The 14,569-nt window shown below is 34.1% G+C and overlaps 1 protein-coding gene across 9 annotated transcripts; it reads left to right on the top strand.

Annotated features, from left to right (window-relative positions):
• LOC112710169 (disease resistance protein RML1B) lies at positions 1-10,768 on the top strand. 9 transcript variants are annotated; one of them, XR_011865311.1, is made up of 9 exons: positions 1-1,394; positions 2,478-2,706; positions 3,491-3,782; positions 4,047-4,147; positions 5,303-6,308; positions 6,423-7,506; positions 7,642-7,947; positions 8,053-9,282; positions 10,079-10,768. XR_011865311.1 is itself a non-coding variant. In XM_025762289.3 (8 exons), exons 5-8 carry the CDS (start codon positions 5,320-5,322, stop codon positions 9,166-9,168), a joined length of 3,495 nt encoding a protein of 1,164 aa, XP_025618074.1. In that variant the 5' UTR covers positions 1-1,394; positions 2,478-2,706; positions 3,460-3,782; positions 4,047-4,147; positions 5,303-5,319; the 3' UTR covers positions 9,169-9,579. The 9 variants fall into 9 exon arrangements, 2 of the variants coding, with proteins under 2 accessions (XP_025618074.1, XP_072058534.1); XR_011865310.1 differs by having other exon boundaries at positions 3,460-3,782; XR_011865312.1 differs by having other exon boundaries at positions 165-1,394; positions 3,482-3,782.
• The last annotated feature ends 3,801 nt before the right edge of the window (positions 10,769-14,569 follow it).

Raw genomic sequence — 14,569 nt, 5'->3', positions numbered from 1 at the left:
GCAAGCTTGAGCTTTTGGATCTATTGAATTGCATTAAGCTTGAAATGCTTGGAAACAAGAAGCATTCAAGATCTCTTAAGCACCTGTGCGTTGCTGGCTGCTCAAATTTGTTAGAATTTGCTCTATCTTCAGAAGAAATAGAATACTTGGATTTAAGCCACACTGGCATCAAAGTATTGCACCCATCTATTGGGCGTTTCACCAAAGTGAAAGAGGTATCTCTTTGTGGGATAAGACTTAAGAATCTTCCAGACGGGTTGTCTCGCTTGAAATCTCTTGAGAAACTTTCGCTCTTTAAATGTGGAAGGGTGGTTTCCAAGCAGAAATTACATGATATATTTGATGGCTTGCAATCATTGCAAAAGCTGTCTCTGGTGAACTGTGATAGTCTATTTGAACTCCCTGGAAATGTCAGCCACTTATCATCGTTACAAAAGTTACAGTTGGATGGAAGCCATGTGGACACTTTGCCTGGGAGCATCAAGCATCTTCCAAATCTGAAAACACTCTCATTAATAGGTTGTAAGATGCTTCAATATTTGCCAGAGCTTCCTCCATCCATTCGACATTTGAAGGCCCTAAACTGCACATTGCTGCAAAAAGTAGCATTTGGTTTATTTACTTATGAGCTACAAGAAGAAAAACGCGTAAGTATTTCGTTGCAGAATTGTGTGAATTTGGATGTGGAGAACTGTATTTATTCATTCCTTCAACATGTAAGAAAACAGGCATATGAATGTGAATTTAGGAGGAGAGGAGTAGGAAGAGAAAACATTGTAGTTTGGAGAAGTGACTTCTTTAAAATTTGTTACCCGGACTCCAGAGTACCAGAGTGGTTCACATATCGGGCAGTGGGGTCTTCTATTACTTTTGAAGTTGCTCCTCCTTCCAGTTACTATTTTGGTTCGCTTCTCTGCATTGTTCTCTCTTCGCACAGTTTGGATTTCGAGCTTGATATTAAATGCAGATGCTACTTGGAAGATGGAAAAATGCACAAGTATTCGCTTGGCATATTATTTTTAAGTCACGTTCCAGTGGAAGGGCATTCAGATCATGTTTATATGACGTATAACTTCGGCGGAATCTTCGATGTGATCAAGCTGGACCAATTGAATAATAAGATTGCCTCCTCCGGACATAAACCAAAACTCACCTTTGAATTCTTTGTTAGCAGTGGCATGGCTCGGGGGAAAAAAGATTTAAATTTGTTGATCAAAGAGTGTGGTGTCTATCCGTTAAATGGCTCCAATAATTGCGTGGAATAGATAATCTTTTGGGGTTGGGGCATATATAAACAATAGGCGAGACCACTGAATTGTGGGGTATTGGAGTTGGAAGTTCCAATAAGCAAGGACTGTACTCTCCCGCAAAGATAAAGGAGTTCGGCTAAATGTGTAAAGACACCCTTCTTTCTTTCAATTTTATCTTTGGTCTATTGAATGGCCTATTTGACAAGATGACTCTGTGTTAAATTTAACAGTAAATAAATTTCAAAAAATTATATGATTGAAGATTTTAAGGTTTTAATACGATGTGTTATTGAAATATATCATAAAAAACGTATGTTGAAATTTTATTTTATTTATTGTTTATAAAATGCATTCTTGAGGTAATAATTAACAACATATTTCAATTATTCAAGTTTTAAAAAAAAATCAGTTATTGTAATAATTTGATTTGACATGAACTATTATAAGCCAAGGAGAGGTTACCTTGCATGAGGCCTCTAAATATTTATGTATGATCTTTGTTTTGTTTTGTTTTTTTGTTTTTTTTTTCCTCCCCCAATTATGCTTTGCACGTAGAGAGCTCTTAAGGTAGCGTTTGTTTTCAGGTACTGAGACAGAAAGACTGAGATTCAGTATCGTGTTTGTTAGTTCAGAGACTGGTACTAAAATTTCTGTCTCTGTCTCCAAAATTTCAGTATTTCAGTACTTCCAAAAAGTAGGGACACAGGAGACTGAAATTTTTAGAGATGGAGACTGAAACTTTAATAACATTTTATACCCAAAATTCTTTCATTTCAATTAATTAATTCCAATTTTACCCTTTGTGCAAATTAAATTAGAGTTTCATTCTTGTTTCAATTCCTGTCTCCCATTTTGCACCAAACAGAATACTGAGATTTGTTTCAATCCCTGTCTCTTAGTCTCAGTCTCTCAGTCTCAGTCTTTCTGTCTCTGTCTCTCCACCAAACGCTACCTTAAGGACGTGTTTTCAAATTTTGTTTTGTTTTGGTAGATATACAGGTCCAGGTCTGGTAGCTCTCCCCCTCCTCCAACACTTACATTTCTCTCTTTTTTATTTTTATTTTTGTTATTATCTTTTAATGTTTCTAAACTCTAATAATTATTGTTGGAAGTCAAAGAAAAGCTTTTATTAAGTCTTATCTTCCTCCTATTTTTGTTACTGATATAGTGAATATTGTTGTTTGATTTTTTTTCCTCTTTTTTTTTTTAAATATCGTTAAATGAAAGTACAATAGCAAGGTTTCTGTCACAAATGAGATTGTGCACATTGCACAATGAATCAATTGGGGTGACTGAAGCGGCTGAGGAGGAGCACCAAGATTAAGTATTCAAGAGGATGGTTTGTAGCTTTTCTCTGCCTGGCACAGCTGCACACATGGGTAAATGATGGAAAGAGAAGTCAACGAAGAATGGTGTCTAATTCAGGATGGAAATTCTATTCTCTGAATTGCATAAGGTACCATTTTCTAGGTGTTTTAATTCAACCGTAGTTACATTTTGATCCAATTTATACTTTTATTTTATTTTACTTACCAAAATATCCTTTTTCAATAAAAAATTATGAGAGTAATTATACTGAAAATGATTCTCTAGTCTATGTTACTCAAATAATTATATCTTAAGGTAACTAACTTAAAATAAAAGTTATATACTTTGTTGGCTTTTAATTTTAAAATATTGGTGTCTATCTTTTGCTTTTTCCATTTTTTTTAACAGTAAATTGCAAGATCTTGGTACTTTCTTTATGATTTATCTTTATTAAATAATGATTTCAACAAAATATGTATTCATCATATATATTATGTTTTTCAAACTAATATGTAACATCGGCAGAGATCCATTTTACTTCATTGTCATTTGTGCAAAATTTTACATTGTTCATCATCATATATTTTATTTTTTCAAAAAGTAACGTTTATTATCACTAGACATTAATTTTAGTTCATTTCTCACTATACAAATTTACAGTTATCGAGTTACCTCAAAAAGGACTATACAATTCTACCGTGCAAAAACTAGTCAACTCATGCATAAACTCTTATTTTGCCAAATGAAATAAATAATTTATTTAATCATTCTTAACGTAATTAATATATTTCACACATTAGATTTGATTTTGAAGTCAATTCAATTTTTGCACAATTATTACACGAGATTTAATTTATAAATAAATAAACTCAAGTCAGGTCAATTTATTTTCAAAATTTAGTCAGTACAACACTACCTTAAAGAGTCTACAGGCTGCTCTGCTGCTCTCTTCTCTGGGTTCTCTTCTCAAAAGGTTGAAGCAGGAAGCTCTTAGCCCCATCCGGATGTCCTCCTGTTCTTGCGTTTTTCACTTGCCTAGACCCACAAGCCACAAGTCCACAACCACACCCAAGAATTGGCAGCACCACTAGTGCGGCCCGGAGTTATTGCTGGAGAATACAACTGATGGTGTCTCTGGTACTCCCCCTAGATTGTGTGGTCACCTTAGGGAAGACAACCGATCACAGCACCACCCAAAACTGCAGCATTGCTGGCTCTTCATTGGTTCGTTCTTTCATCTCCATTTTCTCTGACTATGCCTCTTTTTTATTCTTTTATTTTTTGTTCCTAGGAAATAATTGATCAGTTTATGAACTTTATGTGAAAAACTGCATGCCTTTTCATTCGTATTGTCAAGTTAATCTTGTTCTATATTTGTGTATATTGATTAATTTGATTTGTCCATGTATATATCATTTTTGTATTCATCATTTCTGGTTTGGCATCTTATTCGGTGCTGTATCTATTTGTGGCTGTATCTATTTGCAGGCCCTTAGAATGGCATCAAGGTGTAGCTGCGACGGAAAAGGAGTTTTTCTTTGAATCTTTGTGTGATTAGAAGTTAAAACATATAATTTCTTTTTGAAATAGTAAGTTCAATTGTTTTTCTTATTCTTATGATCTAATTATCCTTCGTTCTGCAATTATGACATTTTAGATTGAAAATATTTTGTTTGGTGATTCTTGCAGCTTCATATTTAAATATTGCCATATCAAAATGTGGGGGTTAGGAAATTATTTTAATTTTTTAATTTATTTGTGGATAATATATATATTAATTATAATCATAAATTATGCTATTTTAAATTGGATGACTTATATAATGATGATTTCATTTATTGCTATAAATGCTAAATTGAATAAGTCATAATTACTTTTGATTTGAAATTAAATGAGAATAAAATCAGATATTATCTTTTGTCCTTGTGATAATTATCTTTTGGATTTTAGATACTATTTTATTTAGGTTTTAGGGTTTAATGAGTGTCATGATCAAATATAAATAGTGCTTTTAGTGTTTGGGTCTTTAATATACCAAAGTTGCCTTTGTCACTCTTTACATATCAGAAGAGTCACAACAAGTGGTATCAGAGCCGTTTATGTAGCACATGTTACTAAAATTAGAAGAGTACATAAAGAGGGCATAAATAGTACACAAATGGTATATGAAGAGTATATAAAGATTCCGGGAGACAATGGATTATTTGTACAATGTGTACAATAGCCTATTGAGTTATAAAATAAATATCTTCCATACTATTTAGAATAACAGATTTTGGGGTTCACCAAAGACTTGACTTTTCGGATCTAGCACTCTAATACTATATCATGATATCACTCGTCCCAAAAGCATCAGCTGATGAGAAAAGATAACACTAATATTTATATTTCTAATATTTCATAAACCTCCGTTCAACACATTGTTTATAGCTCATGGTACTTTCCCTTAATTTATACAAAATTTTAGGCTAATTTTTTTTCATAAATTAATGGTTTTTAATCTAAATACCTAGTATATTTTTTGTGCAAGTAACCATTTTGGAGCAAATTTAGTGGGAACAATCACTTTTGTCTTCTACAATACAGCTTTTCCCCTCACCTAAAACAAAAGGAAATACTGTGTGTTGACTAAACCTAATCTGGAACCTTCCTGGTAACTTCGTTGCCGATAGCGAAATTAAAAAGAAGTTATTTCATCGATTTCCATTGCTAACGCTCCTTCTGATTACAAACTCCAAACGCAGAAAGAAAAGTTCAGAACATGGAGAATTACGACGTGAAGTTTCTCTGCAGCTATGGCGGCGAGATCCACCACCGCCCCAACAAGAAGATCTCCTACGTCGGCGGCCACAACAAGCTCCACTACGTTAACCGTGGAATCGACTTGACCGCCATGCTCGCCGAACTCTCCGCCCTCTTTGACGCCGCCGGTGACATCCACTTCAAGTATCAGCTCCCCGGCGATGACTTCGACGCCCTAATATCCGTCACCAGCGACAGCGACCTAAACAGCCTGATGCTTGAGTATGATAACCTCTACAGAGATTCCGCTAAAACCGCTCGGATGAGATTATTCATCTTCCCTGGTAACGGTCCTGATTCCGCGTCCACCCAACCCTTCCCAGCTAAACTGAAATCCAAAGTCAACGGCGGTGCTGTTGTTCCTCCGCAAATTACGCCGGTGAAGTTCCAAGATCTGCCACCGGTTAACAATTTTAATACCTCAGACCGGGTGTTGGTTTCGGATCCAAAAGTGAATCGACCGGTCGAAGATTCCGGTTCTTCCCGTTTGAATAGTCCGTTACCTGCTTTACAGTATGATGTTTTCATCAGCTTCAGAGGTGAGGATACACGCGCAAGCTTCACTTCCCATCTTTTCAAATCTCTGTCCCGAAAGCAGATAGTTACATACACTGATGACTTGCTTCACGAAGGAGATTCGATCATGTCCCTCCTCAGAGCAATTGAAGAGTCTTGCCTTTCGCTTGTTGTATTCTCAGAGAACTATGCATCCTCAAAGTGGTGCTTGCAAGAACTGGTTAAAATAATGGAGTGCAAGAAAGAATATGGACGGCTTGTTATACCTGTCTTCTACAACGTTGATCCATCACATGTAAGGTATCAGCTAGGAAGTTACAGTGAAGCGTTTAAAAAACACTTGCAGAAAAACAAGAAGGCTGAGGTTCAGAAGTGGAGGGAAGCTCTCACTGCAGCAGCAAATTTAGAAGGCTTGGACTCCCGTTCTTATAGGTAAGTATGCGTTTATTGAGTTAAGGAACCCCTTTTTGTTCAATTTTGTTGACGATCGTGTTACACTGCTCCTAATGTTATGTCTTCACCCCCCCCTCTTCCTTCATATTGTAGGGACGAAATTGAATTCATTCAGAATATTGTCAAAGATGTTTTGCAGAAGCTGATTGACCACAACCCACCCAATGATAGTAAAAGTCTCGTTGGCATTGGTGAAAATCTTGAAAATGTAAAATCACTATTAAGTGAATCTGTTGAAGTCAGAATGATTGGAATTTGTGGCATGGGGGGTATAGGAAAAACAACTCTAGCAAGACTTATATTTGAGAAATATTCTTATAAGTTTGAAGGCTCCTGCTTCTTAGAAAATGTACGGAAAAGATCAGGAAAGTCCGGGTTAACTGAGTTAGTTCGTCGACTTTACTTGGAGCTCTTACAGGGAAAATTTTGGCAAAATAACACAGGAAAATCCACTTTTGTTGAGGACAGGTTAAGCAAACAAAGAAATTTCATAGTCCTTGATGATGTGAGTAGTTTAGAGCAATTAAATTACCTGGTTCGGAAGCTTCAATGCTGTGGCGCAGGTAGTAAGATCATTATCACAGCTAGAGACAAAAATGTGCTGGTTCCAACGGTTGAAACAATATATGAGATGAAGATATTAGATTCTCATGAGTCATTTAAACTGTTTAGTTTGAATGCATTCAATGAAGACTGTCCACAAATTGGATACGAGGAGCTATCATGGAAAGCGGTTGGCTGTTGCAAAGGCATCCCACTAGCCTTAATAGTATTGGGTTCTTTTCTCCATTCAAAGAGTAAAACTGATTGGCATAGTGCATTGCAAAAGCTTGAGAAGACACCAGATCCAGAAATTCAGAATATTTTAAGATTGAGTTATGATGGATTAGATGATGAGGCTAAACAAATTTTTCTAGACATCGCATGTTTTTTTAAGGGAGAGCTTGTAGAATACGTAGTTAATCTGTTAGACAGTTGTGGCTTCTATGCAGCTATTGGCATGAGATCCCTTCTTGATAGAGCTTTAATAGCTATATCTCATAATTGTGTGCGGATGCATGACTTGATCCAAGAATTAGGTTGGGATATCGTTTGTCAACAATCTAGTGGAAATGCTGAAAATCGTAGCCACTTGTGGGATTCTAATGATATTTGGGATGTTTTGGGAAACAACAAAGTAAGCCACACACTCTTATCTGGGAGAAAATTTGTTAGAACAGAGACATAGTTTAGTTGAATTCCTAGAGGCAATGTTTTGATAGTACTTGATTTCATTTGATTTAATTCATTTCTTTTTCTTTTTGTTTATCAGGGAACTGATTCTATTGAAAGCATAGTATTGGATATGTCTCAAATAGAAGATCTACAGTTGAATGCTGATACATTCAAAAAGATGCCTAAGTTAAGATTTCTCAAATTATATATCCCATCGGAAAATGATGGCAGATTAAATAAACTGCATCTTCCCGTAGGACTAAAGCCATTTCCTTCTAAATTAAGATACTTGGAGTGGGATGCCTACCCTTTGCCATCTCTGCCATCGAATTTTTGTCCTGAGAAGCTTGTTACTCTTCGCATCCGGAACAGTAAACTTAAAAGACTTTGGGATGGGGTTCAGGTTTGTACACAATGCATGTTTTGTCATTTGTTTGATGGATAGGTGTGATTTTTTAACCCCATATTATGATTTACCATTTTGGTTTTTCCATTTGCATTATTGCAGAATCTTGTTAATTTAGAGGAAGTAGATCTAACAGATTCCCGAAAGTTGGTGGAGCTTCCGGATTTCTCCAAGGCAGATAATCTCAAAAGTGTACATCTGTCTGGCTGTCGAAGTTTGCGTCATGTCCATCCATCTCTTTTATCACTTGGAAAACTTGAACTTTTAGATCTTCTGAACTGTGCAAAACTTGAGATGCTTGAAACTAAGATGCATTCAAAATCTCTTAAGCACCTCTCTATCAAGAGCCGCACAAGTTTAATCCCACCCTATGTCAGTCACTTATCATCTTTACGGAAATTACTTCTAGATGGAAGCCCTGTGGAGACATTGCCGGTGAGCATCAAGCACCTTACGGGGCTGAAAACACTGTCACTAAAAGGGTGTAAGATGCTTCAACATTTGCCAGAGCTTCCATCATCCATTCGTCATTTGACTGCTCTGGACTGCATAATGCTGCAAACTGTGACATTCAGTTCAAATATTCCTAGACTACAAGAAGAAAAACGCATAAACATCTCGTTCCATAATTGCATGAAGTTGGATGTGGCGAATTGTATTTATTGGTACCTTAAAGATATAAGGAAACTTGCTTACGTGTGTGAATCCAGAAGAGGAGGAAAAGGAGTAGTTCGGAGAAGTGATTTCTTCAAGATTTGTTATCCCGACTACAGAGTACCAGAGTGGTTCATGCATCGGACAAAGGGTACTTCCATAACTTTTGAAGTTTCTTCACCTTCCAGTTATGGTTTTAGTTCCCTTCTCTGCGTTGTTCTCCCTAAGTATAGTTTGGATTATGAACTTGATATTAAATGCCGTTGCTACTTGGAAGATGGTAGTAACATGCACAAATATTCATTTGGCATATTATTTCTAAATCACATTCCGGCAGAAGGGTGTTCTGATCATGTTTATATGGCATATAATTATGGAGGCATCTTTGATGTAATCAAGCTGGACAGATTGAATAATAAGATTGCGTCTTCCGGGCAAAACCCGAAAGTCACATTTGAATTCTTTGTCAGCAGTGGCGATACTGGAAGTAAACAAGATGATAACTTGTTGATCAAAGAGTGTGGTGTCTATCCACTAAATGATTCCAATTTTAGAACTGAATAGACGCTACTATTTTGGAGTTGGACATGAAAAGCAAGGCATTGGGATACTGGATTTTATAGCACATGGAACCATGAGGTTGGAGTTGAAAGCTCCCGGGCCCCAGCTAAAACTCGTGTACAGTGTCTTTTTTTTTCTCTTGAATTTTTATCATTCATGTTTACCTTGCTTTCTCTTGTTACCTTAGGCTAATTTCTAATTGACTAATTCCATAAAGAAAATCTTGCTTTCATGAATTCCTTGACAAAATCTTACAAATGAGAATAAAAGGTATAAAACTGTTAGATTTTTCATAATTGAAATTGAAAAAACAAAAGTTTTTTTGAACCAAATATGTTCGTTACTATGTTTTATAAGGAAGGGGGGGGGGGTAATCGTGCATTTGGATTATACTATAATTTGGTTTAAGAAAAAGTTAAATGAATTACATTTCTATCTGTTTTATGAATCTAAAATAAAAAAATTTGATGCTTAATGATAATATTATTATTTTTAATTTTATCTTATGGATCACAATTGTATGCTTACTAAATAGGAGATAAGTGAAAGAAAAATAGAAGGAAAGGAAGAGAAGTTGTATAACACCCTTCATAAATTACACATAAAAATCTGCAATTTTTCTTTCATTCCTTCTATTTTTCTTCCATTTTTTCTCCAACCAAACATAACTTAAAAGGACCTATTTTAAGCTTTTCATATATTTGATTTCTGTTGAGAAGTTTTTGATATTTTTAATGTATTGAATATATAAAAAATTTTAAAGAGTATATTATTGTCCTTAGAAATCTTTTAACTAAATCATTAAATTAATTATTTTTGGTACTATTTATTTCAGGTTAGTCACATGAAAGTTTAGTGATTTATTTAAATGTTTGTATAATTTTTTTCTTTTCTAACCTTTTTCCCCCTCCAGATTTGCTCTTGGCTTTATCTAGAAGTGCACGCCACCGCACAATGGTGGTGGTGGCGGTGGCAATGGTGTGTGGATAGGACACTGTCAAATTTGGAAAGAGAGAGCTGAATAATGGTTGACAATTTAATTAGATGGACAAAATTGAAATACTTTGGAAATGTTGAGGGAACTACTTTAATAATTTGAGGCCAGTTATACGGTACAGATCTGTGCATACAAATCAAAGGATATGTTGACAGTGGGAAGCCGTTGGTTGCTGGAAACAGGTTTGGCAGAGCTCTGCAAGCTTGTCTGCCTTGTTGGTTGGAGGGGGGAGCCGGCTAATGGAAACAGTGAATAACGGGCCTAATTTTTTATTTTTTTATTCAATATAAGGGGCCAATTTGAGAGATGGCCAATTGGATTTACAGAGCTAGGCTGTGCTGTTTGTTTATTGTTTTTGGGTCATGGTGGGTGGACTCCTGTAATCTGTATGGCCTTATATGTCTTCTACTTTGCTTATGAGTGTGTTATGGAATTGAATGTTCTAGTTTCATACTCCATGGTATTTTGCTTCTATCATGACAAAGCATGGAATTTATTCTTCACACTTATCATGAATATGTCCCTATACGTAATCTCTAAGGATATGGACATGTCTAATTTATATGTCCAAAAATGATAAAGAAAGTGATATTGTCACTTTTTTATTGTGTGATTTTTCTATTTTTTTCTATTTTTGTTATTTTATTTTCTATAATGATAGACGAAGCTTTTCATTGTGAGGATAATTTCATAAGAATATAATAGATAAGTGATATTATTAATTAAAGAATAATAATATACACTTCCAAATTATAAAAACCTTTGATATAGATGAACTCTTAAGCCTTAAGTAAAACTGTTGGATTGTTACTTTCAAATTTCAATTTTTTTATTTTACAAGACATGTTTCTTTTGTAAAGTTGTCCTTATTTTCTAGGTTTTGGGTGTATTTTTCTTGTTATTGATCTTAGCTTCTTACAGTTACTTGGTCTTCAGTTAAAGAAGGTTTCTGCCATCAATTGCTGGATAGTTTTTAGAGAGGTGAAAGACAAAAAAGAATGCAGATTTAGTTGCATTTGGACACTATTAGAGACAGAAATACAAAAACAAATGATACAGAAACTCATTTAGTTATAAAAACAGAAACAAACACACAATTGCTTTGTTGCCAATCATAACATAATGCTGCAACATTGAACGTGTGTGAATGCCATCAGAAATTACAGATAGAGCAGCAAAAGAAACAAGCATTTGATCATAAATGAACTATGATCTAGTTGACTAATTTCCCATTTTGCATTTCTATAGGGTTGCCCAAGAAAACTGGGATTATAGAGTTAAAATGATGAAACAAAAACATGCAATGTACAAACTTTTTCATTGCACTAAATCTGACAAACCATCAGTTAGGAAGATTGAGATAAGAGTTTCAGGCATTCACTCTGGCACCTCCTAAGGCATATGTCATTCCAATTAGGTAGCTGATGCTGGTTAACACAAACAGTGCGAGCGCAAGCGTCAGCACACGCATCAAGGTCAGATTCCCCTCGTGCTCTTCAGCCTCTGCTCCTCTGCATTCCTCTTCTTCACCCTAAAAGCTTGTCCTGCAACAACCAAAGGGATTGCAGCACCCAAAAGGGACCACCAAAATTCCCCATCTCTAAATATACAATGTCAGCTACCTTGCTTCTAAAAATAAAATTTCTAGTTCAACTCGTTCATCAGGATTATCCAACAAAATAATTAAACAACAAGAACAACAAAGTCTCATCCCACTAGGTGTAGCTACCATGAATAACCCCGTGTTTGAGAGTTCCCGCTATCCTTGTTCTCTTGCTATATTCTCCACCTGAATGAATGATTTAGTTGAGCCATTCAGAAAAATTCCGAAAGGTCAAAACAGTGAAAAACAACAACATTAACTGACTTAATTGACATTATGATAACAACCAAAACAGAAAAAATGGTAGCCACACCATATCACAGTGTTGGTATAGGAAATGTTTTCTTCCAAAAAGAAATAACATAAATATTTGAACATTACTTGTTTCTTCATAGGACCCTATAGTTTCGGGATTAATCAAGCGTTTTCTCATAGGATCTACGATCTCACACTTCTCATCTATAAACATGTACACCAATGTCATATAAACACCCTAAACCCTAACACAGTTAACTTCTTTTTTATCCTAATTTCATTTTCGAAATACCGATGTTGCCAAATCCATAAAAGGATACCTTGAAGTTTTTTATACTCTCATTCTTGCCGTATTTATCACTTTGCGCCTTTGTCATAACACTCTTTAGCTACCTTTGTCACCTGAGAGGTCTGGAAGCTCAGAGACACTGAAAATTTAGTAGGCGGGGTCTCCCTATGCCGTCGTTAATTCAGCCAAGGAGAAAAAGGTATTGCAATCTTTATATATACGACTGGCATTAATCTTTTCATCAAAGGAGTTGGAACAAAAATGGGTTCTCGTTCCTGCGGTTAAAGTACAAAAAAGAAGAGTTTGAATTGCATATTTTCCCGTAGTCAACCATGGAACAAGCGTTTGATCAATAGCAGCAAGTTGAAGCATGGCATTGCACATGCTGCATACAAACCATACACGAATCCCATGGCAAACAACTTAATCCAATGTGTATTAATCAAATTGGATAAGGATCCAAGGTATTGATTTATATAGGTTTATTGATACAACTGGAGTATAACAAAATATTGGGTAAATAATATTCAATTTCTCCTAGGTTTGTATGTGTTAGACTCGAGTTTCTCTGGTCTCTAGTTATCCAATTATTATTAATTTATCCAATTATCATTAACCATCGTGTTGCAAGCTCTGCTCTCCACCTCCACTACCACTTTCGTTAGTTTCATTGTTGGAATTCACATATTTTGGGCTACACGTTTTTTTCCTCACCAAGAGTTAAGATTGTTTGGAAGAAAGAACTCAAGTACCGCGTTACCTACATTCGTAATATTTTAATGTAAAAAAGAGAATTGTATAGGGACAATTACTTTTACTCTCCTTGAGGTCTTTGATTAATACACTTTGCTCCCCGTAGTTTTCAAGGGCATTAGACCTCCTTGCTCTTTAACAGATGACATATGATATATGTATTTTGTCCTTTATATTAAAACTTAAATTCATATATGCTTTAAAGTTCTACATTACTATCAACTATCAATTGTATCGATAAAAAATGTAACATAATATAAATATAAGTTGGATTAGGGATAGAAAAAAATTCACATCTGTGCAGGGACGGTGCATGGACGGATCCAGAAATATTATCATGGGGCCAATAATATATATAATATTAAAAAATTATACAAAAAATTATATAATGTAAAATGTATTACAAAAATATACCGATAGAGAATATATTTTAAAATACAAAAAATATGTATGTATTTTTTATTAACGAAGTGGTCGATTTTTTGTATCATAAAATTTATCGATAATAGAATCTGTGTTAAATTTTTCAGCAATTTTCTTTTTAATATAATTAAAAGACAATTAGCAAGAAACTCATCTTTTATTTTGTTTCTGAGTTATTCTTTACAACATTCATAACTGAAAAAGATCTCTTGATTGTAATAGTTGAAACATGGAGAATTAATATCAAATGAATCAAGAAAGACACTCACAAGAAGAAAAAAAAATCTACTTTATGAAATTTGAAAAATTTTATTTAATTTAAAAATATTAGTAATAATATCTTTTCAGATTTTTTTAATATTGTTACCTACTTTTTAGATATTAGAACTCATTAATATTTAAGTTAAATTAGACTTTTACTTATATTAAACTAAATACTAAATAAATTTTTAAAAAAATTAAATCATAAGGTGAGAATTAAGGTATTTATTCTACGGGAGTTTGCAAAAAAAAATATTATTTAAATATTTTTATATAAATATATATTGAATGACTTTTTTTTAATTTTATTAAAAATAAATTAATAATGTATATAATATTTAAATTTATAATAACTAATTATTTAAATTTGTATCATACAAAAAGAAAATATTATTACCCAATTATGATTGACCACCAAAAATTATTATATTATTTGATTAAAAACTAAATTTTTCTATTTCATTTTATTTTAATTTGTATATTAAAAATTTTATGTGTATATTAATTATGTTAAATTTATATTTGGATTATGCTTTAGTTTGATATATTTAGTTGAATTATTATATTAAATTTTATTGTAATTGTATTAATTTTTTTAATTTTTTTAAAGTTTAAAATTTATAGATACCCATAACAAAAATAGAATAAAGATAGAAGCGAACAGGGATGGGGGATTGGGGATGGGGAGGAGTCTCCTTCCCGTAGAAGTCCATTTCATTCCTAATTGGAGTGTTTTTAACAGGGAGTGTCTGCGAATCGGATCGGATTGGATATGGCCGAAAATTTGATTCGATCTGCACAATTTTTATCGAATTGGATATGA

This window comes from Arachis hypogaea, chromosome 9 (genome assembly GCF_003086295.3).
Source record: "Arachis hypogaea cultivar Tifrunner chromosome 9, arahy.Tifrunner.gnm2.J5K5, whole genome shotgun sequence".
Classification (NCBI taxonomy): domain Eukaryota; kingdom Viridiplantae; phylum Streptophyta; class Magnoliopsida; order Fabales; family Fabaceae; genus Arachis; species Arachis hypogaea.
Note: the sequence above shows the minus strand (reverse complement) of the source record. Positions and strands in the feature narration are given on the sequence as shown.

Excerpts from the sequence above, each read along its gene's own strand:
- LOC112710169 (XM_025762289.3), top strand. The coding sequence starts at position 5,320 with ATGGAGAATTACGACGTGAAGTTTCTCTGCAGCTATGGCGGCGAGATC. Across the intron at positions 6,309-6,422 it reads TTGGACTCCCGTTCTTATAG|GGACGAAATTGAATTCATTC; the intron begins GTAAGTATGCGT and ends TTCATATTGTAG. Across the intron at positions 7,507-7,641 it reads ATGTTTTGGGAAACAACAAA|GGAACTGATTCTATTGAAAG; the intron begins GTAAGCCACACA and ends TTTGTTTATCAG.